Genomic DNA, 24,445 nt, shown 5'->3' on the forward strand with positions numbered 1-24,445 from the left:
TACTGTGCAACAAAATTTCTAGATTGCACAATTTTTTATTGGATACTATGCAATAGCTGTGTGATGAAATATCAGTATGAATGCAGCATAAAGTAGCGCATGCGTAAAATCAGAATAAAAAAATCTAATTCAAATGAGAGTATTACATCTATAGTGATCTATAGTGACAATAATTCATGGTATTTTTCTTATTACTTCTTGTTTACACAAATAATGACACTGTGAAAAGATCATTGCAATAAACCATATTTATTTGAATAATAATAATTAGAATATAGTAAAGAGATACAATAGAGAACGTTTTTAGCAGGCCAATTTCTCGGTAATGCTCATAAACTCTTTGAATGCCTTATTTGTTTTTTATTTTAAGTTGATGCATTTCAAGGTATACGCATATTTTCGAGTTCCATTAAAAAGTATTTGGATAACAATTAAGAATCAAGTTGTAACGATTTTTTTTCAGTAAACGTGCAATTATCGCATCGTTAAAATAGTTAAAAATATATCACGTATATACTGTACACAGATAGATAAATCACATTAAACGCTTGAGAATAGTTAAAACTTCTTTTTTCTTTTCAATGAATATGTAAACGATATTGTTAATTACGTCTCTCTCATTTTCGTCAGCCTAAAATAACAAAAAAATCCTATATTTATTGGCGTATAACTTGAGATTGCATTTAAACGACTCTTTGTATCCTGTGTTTAAGAGAAAATGATTATTCGTCCTGTATTACGATCAGTGTTTCTTCACATCCGTTCGTACGTGTATGTGTGTGTGCGCGCAAGCACGTGTATATGGTGTGTGCTTTAAATGGCATCAATATCGAAGTCATCTTCATCAGAATCATCGTTCACGGCAGCGGTGGTGTTAGCGGCGGGCTTTGGTATGGCCGGTGGTTGCTGCTGTTGTTGTTTTAGGGATTCTTGCTTGGCTCTATCATCATATTCGATCTGTAAGAGAAAGATTCAAAATATTTGATGTTGCAAAGCTATAAAATATAATAAAATAGTTTATAAAGTACAACAAATCTAAAATAGGAAAGAACAACTGTTGAAAAAAAATAATTGACCTCTACGTCATCATCTTCGGATTCAGACTCGGACTCTTCTTCCTCTGCAACTTTCAACCATGTCAAAAATGGTGCAGCTCGATCGTGAATTTCTTGCGACAGATCTTTCGGAACGGATTTTTTACTGACTTTGCTCGACCATTCATCAAACGCTTTCTCTTCCAGGATGTCAGCATCATAAAATAACTGGAATATGTAGAAAAATTGTATTATCAAAAAGAATTAGGATGTATAAAAATACTTGTCCTTATATTTCAATAATTATAATAATTTTTCAAAGCTTTTATATCTTCTAATTAAATTTTCTTTCTATTTTTTAATATTTTTGCAGATCTCATCTTTTTACCTTGAGAATTCCGGGAACCTTCGGCATCAGCGTGTCCTTGTGCAGCGCGATCACTTGTTCGATACCTCTGATCAAATACCTCTGCGCCTTGATGTCATCGTGAGTAAAACGCAACAGTAGCACGCGGTATTTCTTCGCTTGTGCGGCGATTGCCTGATCGAATAGCAGTTCGGCGAGGATCAGCGGCGCCTTGGTCTTAATCTCGAGACGCTCCGCCTCGGCCACGAGCTCCTTGTGATTGTTATCGAGTTGACCGGCGTCGCGACGGCACTTGACCAGCTTGTAGAACATATCCATACGTTCCTTCTCACTCTTGTCAAGATCATCGCTAATGGTCATGCCCTTCGCGCCCTCCGTCAGATCTTGGAGACGAGCTCTTACCGCTTCCTCGGATACGTCCACCGCCCATTTTAAGTCATCCTCGTTGTTGGTAACTGTTTTTTCCGGCGGAGGTTCAACCACGATGTCTCCAGAGTTACTGACTTCATTTTCCGGTGAACCGGATCGATCGTTGCCGTTGGTGGTGGCGGTGGTGGTCGCGGTCGCTGCCGCGGCGTCGCTGCCGTTGGCGCGTTTCGAGCGTTTGCCGCGCTTACCCTCCGTCAATGAGCTGCCCTGCGCCGCCGGATTCAGGCTCGGTGGATTCTTCAAGATGTAGGTGTTCAGCTTGTGATTGCTCTCCAAGAGGCCATGATGACCGCAGGCTTTGCAGACTTGCGAGATCGTACCCTTCTTCGAACTGATTATCAGCTCGGTCTCCGGATTGTCGCAAGCGGGACATAAAACGTATTTGCGGATGAAACCGTCCAGCAAATCCTGCAGTTTCGTGGCATCGTGCGAACCGTTAACGATGAAACGCTCGTTCTTGAAGTCGAATTGCGTCTGCGCGCCCAATTCGCAGCCGAAGTACTTGGTCGGGTATGTGGCCGGACGACCGATCGCCTTCGCCACGTCCACCATGTTGACAATCACCGTCTTGATGCCGTTCCCCTTGCCCTCCACCTTCGCCAGAATCCGCGGCATCTTGTAGCGGTAAAATGCGTCGCTGACATTGCGATTGACGTTTACGCTCCCCATGATGACTGCTGTTTCCGCCTTCTCTTGCTTTTAACGGACTTGACTTTTCCAGTTGACAATAATCTCCGACGAGACGTCGTTGTGAAAATATCAATGAATCGCAATGGAAAGATCGATTCTTGAGCAGATCGTGATGACGTTTGGATTCGCTGTGCGATCTTCTTCCCTCTTCTTCCTCAGGTGGGTAACGTCTTCGTCCTGGTCCTTCTAAATCTCCTCTGTCGCACGTTTCCAGCCAGCGGCAGTTTGGTAGCCGGCAGTGGCCAGTAACAGGTAACAGTCGCTACCTGCACTCGGCGGCTCGTAACAACAGCGTGTCGAGTCAGGATGGTTCTGCCTCTTCTCAGGGTTGTAGTCCTTGTCAGCGGTTAGGCGTGCCGCGCCGCTACCCGCTGCTGATACCAGTCACGTTTCTCTGAACGGTTGTAGCTTCCGATGCCTATTACTGCAGATAAGGAAAAGCATTCTCTCAAACTGTTCTTTTTTCTTCTTTTTTTTTTCTCTTTTTACTGGACTTGGAACACAAAAAATCGTGTGACACTGATCTAGAATCACAAACCTGGAAAATTTTGAGGTCCTGTGCTTAGGCAGGACCAGGTGGAGGTTTAGGAATCGTTGGGTGGTATCTTGATGCCTCGGGTGTTGCCTCGGTTTGGCGGTGGCGGGCGGGGTAGGGGGATAGTCCTCAATGATCATACACGCTGCCTGTCCGTCGCTCGTCGCCCTAAGAAAGCCCGGTAGTCGGTACCAAGTTGGTAATAATGTCGACGTTAACTCGCTGGTTAACTCGCACGGGAACAAACGATCGTGGGTGGTGATGGTGTTGCCGTTTAATGATCGCCGGTCGGATGATAGTGTTCTGCTGTCGCCGCCGCCTTTGCTACACGCCGATCCTTTCCCTCTGGATGATATCCTGAATGTTTCTGCAAAGCAAAACAGGACGATCTTAATCATCACTCCTATTTACTCGTTAAATTACGATTCGCGTGTACTTTTATTTCTTGATCAATTATTTTCCTGCTAAAATAAATTTAAAGTTACAATTGTATATCGTCAAAAGTTTTATCTCATATTTCGAATTCGTTTAAAGATGTTAAAAATGTAATTTTATAAAGAATTTTATGTACTTTTATATATTTTTTTCATAAAATTATATTATATATTAAATCTGACGAGTTCAACTTGAGAAATCAATTAGAGTCTAAAATCAAGAGATTCGTACTTGCTTAATTATATAATAATCCAACTCAAAGTACGTAATCTGTATAATTAAAATATTATTTTTCTTTGTAATTTGTGTTCTCATCTTTTCTCTCTAACCTGAATCTTAATAGGATCATTTTAATTGCAGAATCTACAATGTATGTGTGAAGAACTGTCTGGATGTGAGAAGAAAGATTGGAAAATCTTGCAAATCGCTTTTATCCATGCGAATTCGATCTGCTGAAAGCGCTCGTGAGCTGTAGAACCATCGGGGATGAATTTCCGTGAAGTTCAGGGATGAATTTTCAAGCATGGACGATGGATCATCGGACTGATGTGTATTTCATCTGGCTATGATGCTAAACGATCATCCGAATGATTTTCGTGCAGGATGGACCGTATTAGGATCATGATAGCGAAAATTGGGGATAGACTGGGAAGTCCTTGAAGATTGCGGAATCGCGATAAATAGATTTGATCTCTCGCGAACAAATGCAAACGTAATAAATGAAAGCTCCAAGTAAAATTAAGTAAAAGTATGTGCGATAAATGAAGGTACATGAAAAATTGAGGTAAAATACAATTTATTATGCAATTTTCAATTTAGATTAATATTTATTTAATAATATCGTTACCTTAGCGAAATTTCAATGTTAATGTTGGTTCAACCTTACATTTAGCTTAATCAAGCTTCGATATTTTTCTCACATTGCAGACGATGATAAATTTCTTGTAATAATTTTGCCATATGTGTACTTTTAGCCACCGTAAAGTTGGAACAAAAGATTGATTTATATTTGCACTTACAATACTTATTGCGTGAAATGAAATGCGTGTTAACATAAAAAAATCATACTTCATCCAAATGATAAAATAAATATCGCTCTTGCAATGTTTTAGGTAATAGAATATCCTGGAGAATATCCTATCAATTTAACTTCCGAGACATCCGAGAGTGCGATGCGTAAAGGCATCGAATTTCGACGTATCATCATTGTGATATGTAAGTAGTGTGTAATTCTGCACCCGGTGCAGTTGTTTACAATAACTGTGCGTTATTAATATTGATTCTTGCGCTCCATTTACTGTGCTATAAGCGGTGCTTTCGTGGCTACTGTTAAGATCTCCCAAGACGTACGCAGGCACACTAGCAACTATCAAGACAGGCGCAACAAAGTTAAATTACACATCGTCAGCCGGAAATACAAAGCGAGTCTTTTCAAGGATGGAACGTAAATATCGATCAGAATAATTCAAATGATTGCCATTATTAATTAAAAAAAAAATATATATATCTAATGACAACAATTACTAAAATTTCAAAACAAACGAAATGCGTTAACTCTCCCATCTTTTTTCGAATTCAGTGCATAGTCCACATGCGTGACAGCCGCAGAATTCTTATCCTGCGGACTTACGCAGCAAATCTCGGTTAATCAACGCGAGGGTGGTGAATCGTTGAGGGTGATTCCCCCGGGGGAGTCGTGTGTGCCAGAAACGGACGAATTACCTGCTCGGTACAGACGCATAAGTCGTGATTTGCGACGGTGACGCGGTAGGCAGTCGGTTGTCGATTCAACACCACCGGTGTACCCAGTACTTCTCCTCCAAGACCAGCACACTCTCGCGAGAGCAGAGAGGAACGGCGACGCGGCGGCAGAGTGTCGAGATTCTTGAAGGATCTCGAATCGGACAGACACGAAGTAAGAGAGGGAAAAAGTGGAGCAGGTCTGTCGCGTCGCCGAGAGAGAATCGATTCTCGCGCGGGGGGTAGCAGCTCGCGAGGGTTGAAGCGGTCGGTCGGTTGGTCGGTCGGCTGGCGCAAACTAGAGTGATCACTCGGCTTCTTCGTGGCTCTGGCACGACCGCTCTCGGGACCCCGGATCGGCGTACCCCAGCGGCGCGCACGCGTTCTCGCAACCGCCACCGTGTATATTGATCGGACGCCGACGCCGATCCGGACGGCGACGCCGATGTCGTCGTTTCTTTAGAGAGAGAGCAGTCTTCGGGCAAGGTCATTCTAACTCTACTCTCGAGCAGGTTGACCGGCTCGCATAGCTTGCGGTCAAGAAATTTTCTTCAACGAGTATATAAGATTCATATTTGTGAATGTGTGTGATTCAATCAGTACCGAAATTGTAGATCTGCATTAAGTTGAGTTTGCATTTAAATTCATATTAGATCAATCTGGAAATTAAATCAAAATTGAATTTCTTGGTAGTTGGTTAACGATAATATTGACGATTTACAAATAGTGCGAACGATTTGGAAAAAAATGTAGTGGAATAGGTCAGGGTGGGTTGACCCAGGTCCAGGTCGCGTCAACGTGAACTGGAGATCTGTTTACAGCCCTTTGCCCGACTGCGCTAAATTATATTAAATTATATTCCATAATTATCTTAACCGATTAAATTAAGCCGTAACAATATGCTTAAATATACCTTCAAAGCCTCGGAGTAGTGAATAAATGAACGAATAAATGCTAGTTGAAGAATAATTTAACAAAATATTTATTAGTAATTTCGTTTTTTAGTGGTACTTTGATGATTATATAAGTCTGCAATGTAGAACTAATATTTTTCTATTATTTTTTAATTAAAATAAAATGTAACACCAAGCTATTCAATTGATCTCGCAGAGAGAACCTTGAGCAAACAATGACACTGTTAATATTGCGTCGCATTAATTAATAACAAACAAATATGCCGGCAGACTGAATATCGAACTAAAGTTTACAACAATCTTTACTTTCACATTATATCCGATTGTAGGAAAATTACATTATTGCGCTTTATAAAGCCAGTCTATATAAAAGTCGATATATATATAAATTAAGACCTGCCTTCTTTAAAAATTTACATTTCTCAAAAGAAAATACTTTGAGCAGAAATTTTTTAATCTATTACTCTGGTATTAATTTTTTTATTGATAATATTCTTATATAACTTTTTATCTAATCTATTGATCTTGATAGTATTTGAACATATCAAAGAAAATTTTTCAATTAATTAATTTTTATCGCAAAGATTTGTGTGCTCGTGAAATGAAAAGCAGACAGTGTGTGTGCAAGTCTATTATGATGCAATCCCCACAACCAATTCAATAAGCCCTGTTTAGAAGTCTTACTGTCATTTTCAATGCGCCGTAATTATCGGTCGGGCGATCCTCGATACAAATATTTTCACGTCGCGAAACCCGTTCTGGCGAACATGCTGCTGCTAATTCGAATTCGGAGAAAGTAAAGTGTGGAATTCATTATATTACTTTATCGCTGATCGAAACACATTCTGATATAATCAGTTAATTATTATGTGAATGTTAATATCAATGGCGATTTCGATTGCACTTCTTCAAGAAATGCAAAAGAATAAAATAATCTATACTGATCAAAAAACACAAATTCGCTGAGGCGATAAATTCCAAAGGATATATGCGTATCATTCGTGAGAGATCTGGTTACGGAAATGCCGCGACCCACGAGAAAATGTTGCTTGAGAACCTCTGCCAGCTGATTAAGAGAGGTATTATTTTGCATCGTTATCGGAAGCCGTACGCTTTATGCATACTTATGGGTCAAAGTAGCAGGCCAGCTTGGTCAGATAAATGGCAAAAAACAGTTCGCAATTCTTGCACGAATAAAGGAGGAAGATTTAGACTTAATCTTGCCTGACGCAATCATCTTCGAATATTTCTAAAACTTGAAAAACTTAGCATTTTTTTCGGAATACGACAAAAGTACACCAATCGCTTCGACAAGGAACTTTAATTCTTAATTATTGTTATTACTCTATTTAATTTTGTCGAGTCAAGATTTTAAAAGTATCTAGCTATCTTTCTATATTTTTCGTATCTGTTTTAAAGAATATAAAAATTACCTGACGACATCAATATCATGAATTTCGAATTCTTAACGATCAATTCTACAGACTAACAGTCAAACATTTGTGATTGGAGTTTATATTGCAGATAAAGACGTATTTACAAATACCAGTCAACTGTTATTGCCGATTGCGATGAAACTGAATAACACGAACTAGAAAACCGCGCTGGAAGAATGTATGAATCTACGATTATCAGTGTGTTTACAGTATTATACAATCTAATCGTAATATAATTCGGTCATGAAACTAACATTCCTATTAAAAATCATACTACAAATATATAGAGGAAAATATTTACTATAAAACTGGGTTTCACTTAATTTTCTAAAATTTTATCTAGTTTTCTATTTCAATATTGGCTGAAAGTTTAATTAAATCTAGCAAATAAAAAAATGGTTGCTGGATTCGCGATTGATTGCATTTATTAATTTGTTAAAATAATTATGTATGTTAGGTCAGACGGAAAATTTGTAAAGCTTCATTAAAAAAAAACATTAAAGTCGATATCGTCCTTATCGATGTTAATAAATAAAGCTATCAGATACGTATTGCAATATCTGCAATACTTTTCAGCGATACGTGAGTCGTGATCGCGCTATTGAACTCTCGGAATAATTATCATTAGATGACACAGCAATTTACACGTGATATATGCAAATGACGGTGCGACTTTCGCGTATTTCCGTTTTTGTCGCATTTGCATTCCAAGTTCAATGTTTCAAATATATTTACGCTACAATATAAAATATAATAATAAATATAAATACATTATTACAATATAAAATATCCTTCCTTGCAATATTATAAAAAACAATAAACATTCCCTTTATAAATTTCAAAGAGGAAACGTTCCAACCGATATATTCTCAATTTAATTAAAACGACAATTAAGAGAGGCACAGTTAGCTCCATTAATCTTCTAATTATCTTAAATGTGTAAATTTTCAGTTAAAAGTACAAGACAAAAAAATTAACAATCGATGACAACGTATTATAAGAATACAGTAAATTCGATAGATTTTTCTACAGAAATCTTAATCTTCTTAAAATAAATGTGTAACATCGCGCAATTCAATCATTCAATATTTAGAAAAAATACAGACAAATGTACTTCGTCATGAATACGAGCAAATAAAAAAAAACGTCGTTTTTGCATACAAATGTGATAAATGCCTTGACATTTATTTCAAGAAAAAATATGATATATACAGATTGAAACAAAAAAAAAACAGGTAATTTTACAAATCATGGAGATAAAGAGTGTCTCCACCCTGTATTACGTAACATGACGTTTTACAATAAATTAGCAATACTCATCGATAACATAACTAGTCATATATCATACCTGAAATAATCGAAGGACTTCATAAAACTCAGACAATCTATAATTTGTCATCTAAGAGCTGTCAACTCCTAATTATAATATGCTTTTCTTACCATAGAAAAAATTATGAAAAAATGCATTCTTCCGATTATATTTCCTTTTTTGAATTTTTCACTCTTCCCTCCTTTTTTCGTGCGTATCTCACATATTTATTCGTGCATTTATGCACGATTATGCAAGTTTAAAGAGTCTACTAGCACACATCAATATTTAGAGCACCTAAAAATAACAAATCTGCAGAAAGTGCGAATATGGTGAAAACAGGAGGACCTTTAGCTCCATGTTGAATTAAGACCGGCTTTGGGAGAGCTCTCGTTTCTTTCTCCGGCGGTGACGCATCACGCGACACGCACGCGAGACATCGCCGTCGTCGTAGGAGGAAGAGGAGAGGGACACGTTCATTTCCGCAGGAGTACGAGCGGATTGCATGCTCGCTCGCACGCCTGCCGTCGTGCCGTGTGTCCAAAATGGCTGGTCGCTAAAATTAGTTTGCGCAACAAGCGAGCGAGAGAGAAAGAGAGAGGTTATGGTAGCAGAAAAATTCACTCTGGCGAACTGATCGGTTTAATTAATATTAAATCAATATCAATTAGAGCAACCAATTTAGCAATCATTAAAATTCAATATCAGAGAAGCGAGAGCAAGTGAGGGGAGGAGGAAGAACTTACCTCGTTGTCGAAGTAAAGTCATATAAAATGGTATCGCCCTGCTGGACGGCCGCTTTCTAGCGTGAAAATCTTCTACTCGGGAGAGCCGAGATTCGTGACAGACGGATCGCCCTCCTGCACGAGAGCCGTCCGGATACGTCTCGGATGAGTCGAGCTGCGAGATGGCTCGAGAGAGCGAGACGGAGAGATAGAGAGAGTGCGTGCGTGTCTCGATCGAGCCGGCCTTCTGGATGCCTTCTATTATCGCTTTTGATCGTTCTCGGTGTCGACGACGTATCAAGCTGGCGAGTTTACGCTGCTAGCAATGTTCGCGAGTTCGCGTGGTAAACACAGATTCGATTGATCCGAGGTAATATTTAAAATGTGCTAGACTGAACTACGAAAATACTCCAACTTGCGCTGCGTGACGACTACTGCCTGAATGTTACTGCGAACATCATGAGCACCGCTTATCGTGCAGTAGAAATATTGTACACTATGTTGTAACGATAACGTCGGTATGTTTACTATACGTCGGTAAGTATGTTTACATCATTAATGGATAAAAAAGTAATTATTTGGTAATCTGAGATTAAAGCACAGATAGCAGCACTATATTTCCCCCACTATCATGGTCGGCTGCCATATTGTAACATACGGCATGCAGCCGTGCAGCTCATCGACGAGTCATCATTTCGAGTACGTTGGTTCTTCTGGGTGGTTCGTTCAGTCTTGTGCAGACTCATTGGTTTCTTCTTCGTGCAGTTGAATATTTATCGAAATATTAAATCAAGTAAGTTGAAATAATTGTAATAATAATAGTGATACTAAAATATTTTTTTTATTTTGAACAAGAAAATCCGTACTGTGTATCTAACCTCCAAAACACGTGCTTGTTATCTCAGTTTTTTCATTGCATTTAATAAATTAATTGACGCATTCGGCCTTAAATGCAACAAAATATTTTATCTGTTGAATCTTTTTTTATCGAATTATTGAGAATAAAATTTCTTGTGAGAATAAAAATCCTTGGTTGCACAATCAGGGCCGCATTTATACTTTTGGAGGCTCTAGGCGCAACATCATTATGAGGCCTCAAAAGAACAAGTCTATTTCAGTTAATCAAATTCATACGCATTTTTTTTTTTAAGTTTATGGAAAATAAAAGTCGACATGCATTACATGATGCTAAAAGGTATAATTTAATAAACAATTACCGCTTACAAATTTTTCAGCGGCCTCTAGTTTTTATATTATAAATTTAATATTTAAAAGTAAGTATTTCATTTTGCAACTATAACTAGGCTGTTTTTTATATTGTCATTAGTGAGGAGTAAGATTTCAAAATGAGGCCCCAGCTTGCGCCTAATGCACCTTATGGTAAATGCGGCCGTGTGCACAATCTAAGTTAAAGTGTGATAACGTGATATGAATCTTGTATCGATTAAATAATATCTATTTTTTTATATTAACAGCAATTGATACCTAGAAGTTATTCTAATAAGAGAAATACAATGGCAACGTCTACATATTCAAGCTGGACCTATATTGAGCTGTGCAAAGAACCTTTCCAGCATATCTTCTATAATTGTCGATCATGCGGCGTGATATTCCAAACTTGTGAAGCGCATAGACAGCATTTCCATTCCAAATGGCATATATATAATCTGAATAGAAAAGTGAACCAATTACCTCGCGTTACACAAGAGGAGTTTGAGATAAAGGAGGAGAGTTATCGCACGACTGATGAAACAAAGAAAACTTTTTATTGCGTACTCTGCGGGAAGAAGTACAACTGCGAAAAGCAGTATAAGAATCACTTGACCACGAATAAGCATAAGAAAAATATGCAGAAAAATGCCGTAGATTTATCAAGTGCCGAGAAATTGACAGAAATGGAGAATGAATATAAGGAGAAACCCCGAAATAGCTTTGCAGCAAATAGCATAAAATCTGAAACAAATCTACCAGAACAGTGGCACAAGATGTTTGAGGTCACTCCTGACCACTATTGCCTATTTTGCTCCAATCGATATGATACCATATTTCATAATTTATCTCATATGAAGATGAAACACTCATTTTACATACCTGATGAGGAATACTGTTCGAACATTAAAAATTTGATAAACTACTTATCACAGAAGATACGTCTCGAATACAAATGTCTTTGGTGTAATGATTCGGGTGAGTAATTTATTTGATTTTCCTTAAAAAAATTGAAATTTAAGTACGAATTAATCCGAAAAATTATTGGAAGCCAATTATATTCAAAAAATTTCTTGTACTTTTCTTGTGTTACATTTTTTTTTATATTTTAACTTCTTATATTTTCAAAATCAAATTTCACCATTTTCTAACAGATCGGTTTTCAGTGATTTTCCAAATTCACAAGATTTGTCTTACCCGAGTCCCACATGGTCTTGACCATAGACCTTTTATTGTCTATTGTTCCTTGGATCTATTGTTCCTTGAGTCTACTGTTTCTTGGGTCTATTGTTATTGGTGTTTTATGGGTCCACATTTTTTAGTCAAAGTTGTGGATAGTAACGTCACGTCAGAGAAGAAAGTCAGTAAAAATCTGCCTGTTAAAGAACGGTTAAATCAATTTGATTTCGAAAATATAAGAGAACATGGGACCATTGTGAACTTAGCAACTTTTAATAAATAAAGTTTTCAATATGTAAAATGATGGTACTTCGTTTGTTAAATATTGTATAATTGTTTAAAATATATTAATTGCAAATATATCATAATTTTTAAACTATTTAACTACAAACGAAAAGAAAATCACTACAAACAACTACAAACGATTCTGAATCACGTGGAAAAAGCGGATTTGAAAAATCTTAAAGTCGGATGACAGTCATATTTAAACATTTTTTTTGCTAATGGGTTGAACTACAAACGAAAATATCTTTACTACGAACAACTATAAACGAAGTACTATCATTTTACGTATTGAAAACTTTATTTATTAAAAGTCGGGTGCTAAGTTCACATAGGTGAACATGGATCGTATATGCTCCACATCGTCATTACATTAACAAATTAACAGTTTTTCCTCTGTTTTATAACATATGCTTTATAATAATTTGCAAAATTGTAAAAATAATTATGAAGAACAATGTGTAATGTTGCAAATGTGAAGATATAGAACAAAGGTATAGAATAAAGAAAGAATTTTGATTTTATAAATTAAAAAGCTTTAAATAATAATTTATTTTTTAAAAATATTTTTACATTTTTATTTCGTATACTTTTAAAGTCAAATAGATTTCAGTATTTTCTATCAGCTCGGTTTTCAGTGATTTTCCATATTCACGAGATTTGTGTTACCTGAGTTCCACATGGTCATGACCATAGACCTTTTGTTGTCTATTGTTCCTTGGGTCTATTGTTATTGGGGTTTTATGGGTCCACATTTTTTAGTCAAAGTTGTGAGTAGTAACATCACGTCAGAGAAGAAAGTCAGTAAAAAATCTGCCTGTTAGAGAACGGTTGAATCAATTTGACTTCGAAAATATACGAGACCATGGGTCGTATATGCTCTACATTGTCATGATTAACAAATTAACAGTTTTTCCTCTGTTTTATAACATATGCTTTATGATAATTTGTAAAATTGTAAAAATGATTATGAAGAACAATGTGTAATGTTGCAAATGTGCTATAGAACAAAGAAAGAATTTTGATTTTATAAATTAAAAAGCTTTAAATAATAATTTATTTTTTAAAAATATTTTTACATTTTTATTTCGTATACTTTTAAAGTCAAATAGATTTCAGTATTTTCTATCAGCTCGGTTTTCAGTGATTTTTCATATTCACGAGATTTGTGTTACCTGAGTTCCACATGGTCATGACCATAGACCTTTTGTTGTCTATTGTTCCTTGGGTCTATTGTTATTGGGGTTTTATGGGTCCACATTTTTTAGTCAAAGTTGTGAGTAGTAACGTCACGTCAGAGAAGAAAGTCAGTAAAAAATCTGCCTGTTAGAGAACGGTTGAATCAATTTGACTTCGAAAATATACGAGACCATGGGTCGTATATGCTCTACATTGTCATGATTAACAAATTAACAGTTTTTCCTCTGTTTTATAACATATGCTTTATGATAATTTGTAAAATTGTAAAAATGATTATGAAGAACAATGTGTAATGTTGCAAATGTGCTATAGAACAAAGAAAGAATTTTGATTTTATAAATTAAAAAGCTTTAAATAATAATTTATTTTTTAAAAATATTTTTACATTTTTATTTCGTATACTTTTAAAGTCAAATAGATTTCGGTATTTTCTATCAGATCGGTTTTCAGTGATTTTTCATATTCACGAGATTTGTGTTACCTGAGTTCCACATGGTCATGACCATAGACCTTTTGTTGTCTATTGTTCCTTGGATCTATTGTTATTGGGGTTTTATGGGTCCACATTTTTTAGTCAAAGTTGTGAGTAGTAACGTCACGTCAGAGAAGAAAGTCAGTAAAAAATCTGCCTGTTAGAGAACGGTTGAATCAATTTGACTTCGAAAATATACGAGACCATGGGTCGTATATGCTCTACATTGTCATGATTAACAAATTAACAGTTTTTCCTCTGTTTTATAACATATGCTTTATGATAATTTGTAAAATTGTAAAAATGATTATGAAGAACAATGTGTAATGTTGCAAATGTGCTATAGAACAAAGAAAGAATTTTGATTTTATAAATTAAAAGCTTTAAATAATAATTTATTTTTTAAAAATATTTTTACATTTTTATTTTGTATACTTTTAAAGTCAAATAGATTTCGGTATTTTCTATCAGATCGGTTTTCAGTGATTTTCCATATTCATGAGATTTGTGTTACCCGAGTTCCACATGGTCATGACCATAGACCTTTTGTTGTCTATTGTTCCTTGGGTCTATTGTTATTGGGGTTTTATGGGTCCACATTTTTTAGTCAAAGTTGTGGGTAGTAACGTCACGTTAGAGAAGAAAGTCAGTGAAAATCTGCCTGTTAGAGAACGGTTAAATCATTTTGATTTCGAAAATATACGAGACCATGGGTCGTATATGCTCTACATTGTCATGATTAACAAATAACAGTTTTTCTTCTGTTTTATAACATATGTTTTATGATAATTTGTAAAATTGTAAAAATGATTATGAAGAAGAATGTGTAATGTTGCAAATGTGCTACAGAACAAAGAAAGAATTTTGATTTTATAAATTAAAAAGCTTTAAATAATAATTTACTTTTTAAAAATATTTTTACATTTTTATTTTGTATACTTTTAAAGTCAAATAGATTTCGGTATTTTCTATCAGCTCGGTTTTCAGTGATTTTTCATTTTCACGAGATTTGTGTTACCCGAGTTCTACATAATTATGACCATAGACCTTTTGTTGTCTATTGTTCCTTGGGTCAACTGTTTCTTGGATCTATTGTTGGGGTTTTATGGGTCCACATTTTTTAGTCAAAGTTGAGGGTAGTAACGTCAAGTCAGTGAAAATCTGAAAACCTGTTAGAGAACGGTTAAATCAATTTGATTTCGAAAATATACGAAGACGTGGATCGTATATGCTCTACATGACTAACAGATTAATAATTTTTCAATATATATTCAAAATATATATATATATATGTATATATTTTTGTAGGGAGACAACTGCGAAGTGCGGAAGCGGCAAGAGCGCACATGATTGACAAAGGCCATTGCAAGATGCTGTTTGAAGGAGAGACGATACTTGAGTATATGCGTTTCTACAATTATTCATCTAGCTATCCAGATTGGGAGGATTCGGATGTTGATTCGGATGAGGAGCTGCCATCAGGAGATTTTTTAGACGATGAAGGTTACGAATTAGTGTTACCGTCCGGTAAGACGGTTGGTCATCGCACTTTGGTGCGTTATTATAAGCAATATTATCACGCATACCCTACACGAAGAAAACGCAATAATACCATTACGCTTGTTGAAAAGAACCGTGATATGAAATATAACTCACTGGGTATTAAAGAACTTCTTGTACCATCAGCTATGGAGAAAAGAAGGCGGGACATTCGGTACATCGAGAACATCTATCGCAAGTACTCCACAAAGTTGGAGATTAAACAGAATAAATTGCAAAAACATTTCAGGTCACAGACAAACGTTTATTAGAATCATTGCATATTTTTCTAATTAATAATTTATATATTTACTACATTCTGTATCGAAAGCGATGACTTCGATACAGAATGTAGTAAATATATAAATTATTAATTACAAAAAAACACGTTTCGCTGATGTTCGTGTAAGAAAGAGAGAAAGAAAAAAATATAACTGGACGTTTATGTTTTATGGACAAATTCTCACAACGACATCGGCGAATCGCGACACGCTCAAAGTTAGAACAAATGTCAAATCAGAATATTTGACATCATGTAACTTTCTTCTTCCTTTTTTCTCTATTGTCGGATCAGCATTTTGTTGTATGCGTAATAATCAACAATAACAATAGCTTCTTTTTAATTTTACAAAGATTTCGCAAGTTAAAAAGAAGCTATTGTTATTATTGATTATTACGCATACAACAAAATGCTGATCCGACAATAGAAAAAAAAGGAAGAAGAAAGTTACATGATGTCAAATATTCTGATTTGACATTTATTCTAACTTTGAGCGTGTCGCGATTCGCTGATGTTCGTATGAAAAAGAGAGAAAGAAAAAAATATAACTGGACGTTTATGTTTTATGGACACATTCTTACATGATGTCAAATATTCTGATTTGACATTTGTTCTAACTTTGAGCGAGTCGCGATTCGCTGATGTTCGTATGAGAAAGAGAGAAAGAAAAAAATATAACTGGACGTTTGTTTTTTATGGACAAATTCTCACACCAACATCGGCGAATTGCGACACGCTCAAAGTTAGAACAAATGTCAAATCAGAATATTTGATATCATTTAACTTTCTTTTTCCTTTTTTTTCTATTGTCGGATATCATTTTGTTTAATGCGTAATACTCAACAATAACAATAGCTTCTTTTTAACTTGCGAAATCTTTGTAAAATCTTTTTAGGTATCCTATCTAATTTTATAATTTTTAATACATCTGTTCTTTGAATTATAATTATGTGAAATAAAACGTGATTGCAGACAAAAATGTTTAATTTTTCATAAAAGTGCCGAAATTGCAAAATATATGTAATAAAATCTATAAAAGATTCCTATTTTATACTTATCATTGAATGAAATTCTTTAATTGTTAATACGTGGTTTCAAACACTTAGATATCTAAACTCGTATACGACGATTCGATAAATATTTTGGATTCTCCCTTTTTTCTAAATTGGAATTAAGCAAGTTCTGCATTGGCAGAATCAAAACAGAAAATCCGAATGCGATTCGCGAGACATTTAACAGTAGATTTTCAGTGAACTTGACGTTCGCTGTGTTGAATTTTTCAATTTCTTATTACATCATTATTAATGTTTAATTTTATTAAATTATTTTGTTCTTGGCCTTCTACTTTTTGTTTAACGACGATACTTCTTTCAGAACACACATACGGGAGGGCAGTAACCGGATACCATTTAAAGACGTTTCGTACGTCTATGTGCTACATAAAACGCGCTATACATTCCTTTGTTTTTTTTTTCTCTTTTTTTTAGATAAATACTCTATGAGAAGGCGTCACGTCGATCACGATACCGAACATGCATTAACAGAGCTGTTATTGTCACGACACGATGACACATATATTCTGTATCTACTTTGCGCTTTGCGCTTTCGTATGCTGATGGCTTAATTTAATCAAGCTCTCCGAGCGAGCGACTTTCATTTAATCTTCAATCTAGCAATTTCACCATCAGCTTTAACGCCTGGTGAGGTGGCGCCGGTCTAATGGATTTATCTAGCTCGACGTATGGAATCTCTGCCTCTACTTGGAAGCCATGCTTCAGGCAGACCTTCTGCGAGTACGCACCAGTAGCATCAGCCTTGCATACCTATGATAATATATATTAAATTAATGCAATTTATTTTTCTATTGAGAATTCTTTCGAAAGGAATTAGATATAAGGAATTTTTTTTAAAGAAATTAAAAAATTTTCTAGATGAAGGAATTAAATAGTAACTATTTTAATAATCAATTAACTTTAAATCACTTCAAAAACTATTGAATATCTCGTATTCAACCTTTAGCCAAAATAAATCTATCTATTGTCTTCACAATTTATGAATCTTAAGATAACAATGCTAGAAGTATTAACAATTACAATTAACATTGCTTATCAATTAGCCTTACAATAGGTAGTATTTATTATCAGTTACTTTTGTAGAATTGGATAGTGAAGATATATTTCTAGAGTTAATGCCGTTCAATATCATTAATTCTTATTTATTCATAGATTGATTTATTCATTGATCATTTCGTCTCTCATTTTTTTTTTGCGTGCAAAGTACCTTTCCGGGAAAGTAACGAATGGTGCACTGTAATTACAACCCGTGGGGTAGTAAACGAAAATCATCCCATGCATATTAACGGAAGAGCATGCTGAAACAAAAAGAAAGTGCTGTAGTGCTGTATATGCAAACCAACGATTACGCCAACGTAATGATCTTAAATTAATCAAATAAAAATAAGAAAATAAAACTTTCTTTATAACATGTAAAATCAATAAAATAACTGCACGAATTTATATACTTTGCTTTGATGAGAAGATATTTTCTTCAAACATTAAAATATCACAAAAATATTATGTTTATTCTATTTATCTTTAAAAAAAAAAAAATGAAACATTTTGGAGAGATTATTAATAATTTCATTATTTTTGGGTAACATCAAAAATGGGCTCAATAAATTAAGCTTATGGTAAAATTTGCATTGCAGACAAATAAATTGAATATAAAAAATAAATTAATTTACCTTAAAACCGGCATTTCTGGCGGTTTCCACACTATCGGCCATCAGAATGCTAGCCAAACCTTTGCCGCGATAATTCTCATCGACGCTAAGGATTCGACACTCGAATAGCTTGTCCACGTCGTACTTTTCGAAGAGATCAATTTTATCATTCACCTTGTAGAGCAATCCGAAGATTGTTTTGAATTTGTCGTCATCCAGTTCGGAAAGACGTCGCTCTGTCTCCTCGCGTTCGCCCTTCTTCAAAATTCCATTTAGTGCCATTCCTGCAATCTGATAAAGTAATTATGATAATACTACTTGTCCTTCGTTAAATTCTAATGTCGAATTTTTAACTTTAAAAAGATAATGAATAAGTTAATATAAAATAATTTCTAAATCAATGGGAGAAAAATAAAAACAAACAATGAGAAAAAGTGCTATCATTTAAAAATAAAATAATATACACTACCGCTCATTAATTTCAATACACCACCCAAATCTCTTAGAGGGTACACTGCACACCACCAAGAGAAACTTTCTCCAGGCGAGCAATTTCACGCAAACTATGTCCTGCATTTCTCAAAGCGACTATGGCAGATCGCTTTTCGATTGATAACTCCTTGGGAGCCATTTACGAGACCACTTTACACATTTTCACAAGTTTTCACAATATCACGGTACAAGGCGAACACCCTCCTTTCACTGTGTATGTGTTGATAAATGGGTTTCAAAACAGCATTGGGCGTGTATCTGATCACTACGAGAACCTCGTAACCTTGCGCACGTATTTTGTTTATTTCCAGGGATCTGACATTATCCGACTGTTAATTTCGTTTCTTCGAAAACTAGTTTTCAAAAATTTTTATATAAATAATGTTTAAATACGATGCATGTGAGTGCTGAAAGTGTTTTTAACAGCAGGTGGACTCATTTCTGTGCAAAATATACGTATCACGTTCATTCTTTACAGAGAAATCAACAAATTTGGGGTGTATTGAAATTAATGAGCGGTAGTGTACATAGAACAAATATATAGAAATTATACGTATTTTTAATGTAAGTAATATCGCTGATTTTTCTTATTTATTAATATCTAACGCTTATGAATGGATAAATAAGTAAAGACAATAATAAAGAATTATTTTCTATTGTTAAAAAAAAAAAAAAAATAACAATGAAGTGAGTAAATAAAAATTGTGTGTCTTTTGATATGGAAAAGGGAGGGGAGAAGATCGTGTTATGACTCACCGCTCCCTTCTTATCTACCAGCATCCTGGAGTAACCCTGCTTCAAGGTGAGCAAACAGTGTCGCTCGAGCTCGAGCTGCGATTCCCCCTTTGCGCAGAGTCCCACAGCATTGTTGAGTGGCTCGTCGGCGAAGAAATTCCATCGCAAGTGGTGGATCGCCTCGTCATAGCGATCCTCCGGCACCTCCGCGACCGTCAGACAATCCTCGCTAGAAGACGACGACATGTTTGGGGTGGGCGAATTTTCCGCCGCGCACTGAGAGCAATTTCCACACGCGCATCTCCTCCTGAATAAGGGTAGTCACCACCTCTCATATGGGAAAACCATCCTCCTTCCCTCCGCTCCGTATAATATTGATCGACCTAGTTAACTAGCGAATACACTAGGTCAGTTGTACACGCCAACTGTGTTACGATTTTCGACCAAAACTTAAAAAACTTAAATTAAAATTTCTTTCACTTGATGTGCTTTGATTGTGCAAATATAGATCTAATTCTTATAGAAATTGTATCGATTTTAAAAATCCGATTTTAATAAAATCTGTACTTCTACGATTCGAGCCCTTCTATTCCAAATACCTTGATCACGCATTTTTCTGCAAAAATCTGAAAAATGATTAATAACGCAAAAGAGGTTGCGATAATTAATGTTCAGAGAAATAAATATATACATGTATTTATTATATTCATAACTGTTTCTAGAGTATTGAATTGTACAATTCCTTATATCATACAAACCGGAAATGATTTGGATGATGGAATGATTTGTGATATATAGAATCAGAATACATTTTGCTATATATATAGCTATATATATATAGAATTAAAATACTTGGAATTAAAATACTTTTAAAAAGCGCTGCCCCTACATGTATACATGATATACTCGTGTTTGTAAATCACTGCATGACAAAGTCTGTACAATCTATTTCTCTTACAAGATAAATGAAAACAGTAATAGCGGTCTCTTCACAGTTGCCAAAAAAAGTTTTAAAAAACTATGATATTCTCTAAAACGTATATGCGCCTGTCACGACCAAGTTATACACGATAAAGAGCTAAACAGAAAGAGAAATTGGCTCTTTACATATATTCACTTTTTAAGTTGTCAACATTCTCTTATAATATATATATATATATATATATAACATATTTACAATATTTAAAACAGTACATCATCGTCACTTTCATCGAGCAAGTTTGCAGCCTCCAAATTATGTCCGGCTGCAATAAACTTTGCTCTTTCTGCTTCAACCTGTAATGGATTGAGAGATTTAAGTAATATACATTTTTATTCATCAATAAAACGAAATACAATTAGATTATTAATAAATAAAAAAATATTGCTAGAATTAATAGAATTAATTAAACAACATTATTTGTAGAATTTATAGAAGAGTAAAAAATTAAATTGTACCTTTGCCTTGGCAATCTTCTTTTTATCCTGAATCTTCTTCAACCGATAGAACTCCTCTCTTTCAAGCTCGTCGAGTTCCGAAATAATATAGGCCAGCGTTCTCTCAATTCGAGGAATGATAACGTGCTCGATAGCATTAACACGTCGATTTGTAATCTTAATAACTTCGTCCAAAGTGACGAAACTTGTTTGTAGCGATGCCAGTTCCACCAGCAACTTCACCGCTCGTTGATAGTTCTTTTTCAGTTTGGCTAACTGCTGTCCACCTCTAGCCAAACCTGCTAACTCGTAAGTATCTGTTCCATCTTGATAAGATTCAAATATCGGCAGATTCACACCGGCAACATTATCCTTCTTAGAGCGGATCTTAATCTGCGCTTTTGTTACATTTTGCAGAACCACCTGGTTGAAGTCTCCTGTGGCAAACTTTGCTTCAGCTAATGAAAAGGCTGCCTCCTTCATCACTTCACCCATCAAAGTTTTGGTCTAAAAAGAAAAAATAATCAAAAGATCAAGAGACAAAATAAATATAAATATTTAATAATATTAGAAAGTTAGAATTAGCAATAGAATTAATTATACCTCTATGATTTTCCCTAAAATCATCCTAAAGCGCATTTGCAGCGCATCAGCTTTCTTTTTCAGCAATCCATGCCCTTTTTGTGCTCCTGCTAAACGGGATTTCATCAACATTTGGGCCCTAGAAAATTAATACATAAATAGGAATTAATAAAAGTGAAATATATTACAAAATCTTCAACATGTACTATATGTTTAAAATACACTGTCTATTATTACACATAATTTATAAATCTTGCATTATATCATTAATCAATTGTGCAATAAATAAATTTGCGAATAAAATTACTTTAAAAGCAAGATATTTTGCAGCAGAATAGATGGAACAGATTGAAATCGTCATCGTCACTTGAGCAAATATTTCGAAATCTTCTTGAAATAAATTTTATGATAAAAAAATTTTGCAAATTAATAAATTTTACGAACAAAACAATTTGTAGTAAAGAAAAATAGAGTCAGAATATTTAAATAAACGTTTAAAAACCCTTTTAACAATTGAAGACGGGGTTACACCCATTGTTTAATTATGTTTCAAAACAGTATTACTCGAAAACAAACAACGACGCGTAATATATGAATGAAATTCTCTCGTTTTTAATAAACATATTGATTTCGTTAAAATAAAATACTTACCCCCGGGAGGGGAAGATCGGTAACTTGTCTTTGCCTGACATTCTCAACTACTGTGCATCAGCAGACAGGAACGGGATTGATCAGCTGACACGAGAGACCGGAAGTCGTGATAGTCATGTTTTCAATGGCGCGCGATTTGAAAGATGCAAACAATTCAGCAACTAACAGTAATAAAAAATTATTTTAAAAACATACAAAATAATAATCAAATATACTAGGAAAATATATTTTGGTAAAATAAATATCTTTAATACTTTTTTTACAAAAATATAACGTGGTTCAATATAATACAATCTGTCCAGGTTTTAGAACCTGTCGCACATTCATATTAATCCTAGCCTCTGCAATGTAAGTTCGTGCTTTGCACCAATCGTCGCAATTGTACATTGAATTTTTCTTACTTTCTTCGCGATTATCGTCCCAGGGTGTTTTGGATGCCGGTAAAATTTTCGGTACTCCGTGATACCTTAAACGAGAGCTGTTTGACATTATTACTACATCTCCACTCCGCAAAAACATTGCATTAGTCGGATCTTCCTGTCTCGGTCCACCGATTAGGAAGATCGCCGTCTGTCCAAAACTTATCGAAAAAAGCGGTGCAGTGACATTCATCTCCGAATGATCTGTATGTCCTGCTAAAGTTGAGTTCATTCGATAGTAGTTCACAATCGCAGCTTCGGCTTTAAAGTTCGAAAAACCTAATGCCTTTGCCAAAATAGACGTTAGACCGAATAATTCTGTCGGCATGTCGCTTTTTGAATTTTCAGAGTACAATTTGGTATCCCAATTGTGATGATATCCCAATGTCGCCCATCGTAACTTTGGCAGAAGAGTTTTAGCCCTTTCAGAAGTCCTAAATATATTAAAATAATACAATCTTTAGTTATGTAGCAAAATTTTTTCAAATAATTGCATTTGTGTAAAAATAAGTATTTATTGTGGATTTACTATAAAAATTACTGTATCAAAATCTATTATACTGATATTAAAACTTAGTAATAATTATGTTAATTGTCTTACTGAAAACATATGTCCCACCATGTTTCATTATTTAAAATATTATGGGCATCTATATTTAATTTGTAAGGTTCCTTAGAGTAATCTTTTAGACATCTTGTAATCCAGTATCGTTGGCCATTTGGTGTAAATGGATTTTGTATAAAGATGAGACCTAAATGTAATAAAGAAATAGGCATAAGATAAAATTGTTATTATTAGGATACTTCACATTATTATATTTAGAAATAATATACTATTCTAAATAAAAATTTTAAATATTATTTATATTTACCAGGAATATCTAGTAATTCGTAAATCTTCCATTTTTCTACTGATTTCAGCCCAAAATTATCCTCAATTTCTTCACCAGTGATGTGTGCCTTAATATTTCTAACCTAAAAGTAATATTTGTGAGCAACATGGAAAGCATACATTAATTATGTAATTACGTACTCTGATGCAATCAAGATTTTCAAGATCGATTACATTACTGAGATCGGGTGCGGGATTTCGACTTTTGTAATATTTGAAACTGTCACGGAACATCATTTCTCAACCCTGGCGGCTGCCATTTCTCTCGAAGTTTTTGATAAAGGGCTTGTTCGTTTTAGTTACACTGGGGCTGCTCTGGGTCTGCTCTACACAGGATAATACAGGACAGATAAATAGTTTGTCCTGTATTATCTTGTTTAGAGCAGACCCAGAGCTGCCCCAGTGCAGCTAAAACGAACAAGCCCAAAGACTTATGAAAAGTTCACATTGTATCGACGTTTTCTTCAAGATATTGATATCCAATAAAAAAAATACGCTTTACAGAGACTTTAGGCTTGTTCGTTTTAGCTGCACTGGGGCAGCTCTGGGTCTGCTCTAAACAAGATAATACAGGACAAACTATTTATCTGTCCTGTATTATCCTGTGTAGAGCAGACCCAGAGCAGCCCCAGTGTAGCTAAAACGAACAAACCCTTTGTCTAACGCCATATTTGTCTCTAGAAAAGAAATATTTTCATTGGATGTAAAAAATCCCATGGCAAGTAGCAAAGTTGTATGAATCTCCCATAAGTCTATATTTT

General features: G+C 35.0%; 6 protein-coding genes across 12 annotated transcripts; 1 reads left to right on the forward strand and 5 right to left on the reverse strand.

Annotated features, from left to right (window-relative positions):
• Nucleotides 1–230: 230 nt before the first annotated feature.
• On the reverse strand, nt 231–2,499 carry eIF5 (eukaryotic translation initiation factor 5). Its single transcript, XM_012359909.2, has 3 exons — nt 1,423–2,499; nt 1,077–1,262; nt 231–957 (listed from the first exon to the last, which is right to left on the reverse strand). The coding sequence occupies exons 1-3, from the start codon at nt 2,497–2,499 to the stop codon at nt 814–816; spliced, it is 1,407 nt and encodes a 468-aa protein (XP_012215332.2). The 3' UTR covers nt 231–813.
• On the reverse strand, nt 2,408–10,069 carry LOC136997979 (uncharacterized). Of its 3 annotated transcripts, none has more exons than XM_067349667.1 (3): nt 9,636–10,069; nt 3,059–3,422; nt 2,408–2,944 (listed from the first exon to the last, which is right to left on the reverse strand). In XM_067349667.1, the coding sequence occupies exons 1-3, from the start codon at nt 9,655–9,657 to the stop codon at nt 2,905–2,907; spliced, it is 426 nt and encodes a 141-aa protein (XP_067205768.1). In that variant the 5' UTR covers nt 9,658–10,069; the 3' UTR covers nt 2,408–2,904. The 3 variants fall into 3 exon arrangements, with proteins under 3 accessions (XP_067205768.1, XP_067205770.1, XP_067205769.1); XM_067349669.1 differs by lacking the exon at nt 9,636–10,069 and adding an exon at nt 7,578–7,851; XM_067349668.1 differs by lacking the exon at nt 9,636–10,069 and adding an exon at nt 5,213–5,870.
• A 179-nt stretch (nt 10,070–10,248) lies between these two features.
• LOC105667836 (cytoplasmic 60S subunit biogenesis factor ZNF622) lies at nt 10,249–20,299 on the forward strand. 2 transcript variants are annotated; one of them, XR_010888544.1, is made up of 4 exons: nt 10,249–10,407; nt 11,090–11,801; nt 15,265–19,553; nt 19,717–20,299. XR_010888544.1 is itself a non-coding variant. In XM_012359910.2 (3 exons), exons 2-3 carry the CDS (start codon nt 11,129–11,131, stop codon nt 15,765–15,767), a joined length of 1,176 nt encoding a protein of 391 aa, XP_012215333.2. In that variant the 5' UTR covers nt 10,249–10,407; nt 11,090–11,128; the 3' UTR covers nt 15,768–20,299. The 2 variants fall into 2 exon arrangements, 1 of the variants encoding a protein (XP_012215333.2); XM_012359910.2 differs by having other exon boundaries at nt 15,265–20,299.
• On the reverse strand, nt 17,236–20,059 carry LOC105667838 (Arylalkylamine N-acetyltransferase-like 7). The gene is given in 4 exon segments (XM_012359914.2): nt 17,236–17,598; nt 18,519–18,788; nt 19,746–19,981; nt 19,984–20,059. Coding segments are annotated over 4 exon segments (741 nt in total). The 3' UTR covers nt 17,236–17,439.
• Nucleotides 20,300–20,404: 105 nt separating the features above from the next.
• LOC105667837 (V-type proton ATPase subunit D) lies at nt 20,405–22,534 on the reverse strand. Of its 2 annotated transcripts, XM_012359913.2 has the most exons (5): nt 22,374–22,534; nt 21,744–21,861; nt 21,162–21,647; nt 20,902–20,999; nt 20,405–20,802 (listed from the first exon to the last, which is right to left on the reverse strand). In XM_012359913.2, the coding sequence occupies exons 1-4, from the start codon at nt 22,412–22,414 to the stop codon at nt 20,907–20,909; spliced, it is 738 nt and encodes a 245-aa protein (XP_012215336.2). In that variant the 5' UTR covers nt 22,415–22,534; the 3' UTR covers nt 20,405–20,802; nt 20,902–20,906. The 2 variants fall into 2 exon arrangements, with proteins under 2 accessions (XP_012215336.2, XP_012215334.2); XM_012359911.2 differs by having other exon boundaries at nt 20,405–20,999.
• A 64-nt stretch (nt 22,535–22,598) lies between these two features.
• Nucleotides 22,599–24,036, reverse strand: AlkB (alpha-ketoglutarate-dependent dioxygenase AlkB). Of its 3 annotated transcripts, none has more exons than XM_067349658.1 (4): nt 23,826–24,036; nt 23,665–23,767; nt 23,412–23,544; nt 22,599–23,226 (listed from the first exon to the last, which is right to left on the reverse strand). In XM_067349658.1, exons 1-4 carry the CDS (start codon nt 23,919–23,921, stop codon nt 22,653–22,655), a joined length of 906 nt encoding a protein of 301 aa, XP_067205759.1. In that variant the 5' UTR covers nt 23,922–24,036; the 3' UTR covers nt 22,599–22,652. The 3 variants fall into 3 exon arrangements, with proteins under 3 accessions (XP_067205759.1, XP_067205760.1, XP_067205758.1); XM_067349659.1 differs by having other exon boundaries at nt 23,394–23,544; nt 23,859–24,034; XM_067349657.1 differs by having other exon boundaries at nt 23,394–23,544; nt 23,826–24,028.
• Nucleotides 24,037–24,445: the final 409 nt, after the last annotated feature.

Source organism: Linepithema humile, chromosome 2 (genome assembly GCF_040581485.1).
Source record: "Linepithema humile isolate Giens D197 chromosome 2, Lhum_UNIL_v1.0, whole genome shotgun sequence".
In the NCBI taxonomy this organism is placed as follows: Eukaryota; Metazoa; Arthropoda; class Insecta; order Hymenoptera; family Formicidae; genus Linepithema; species Linepithema humile.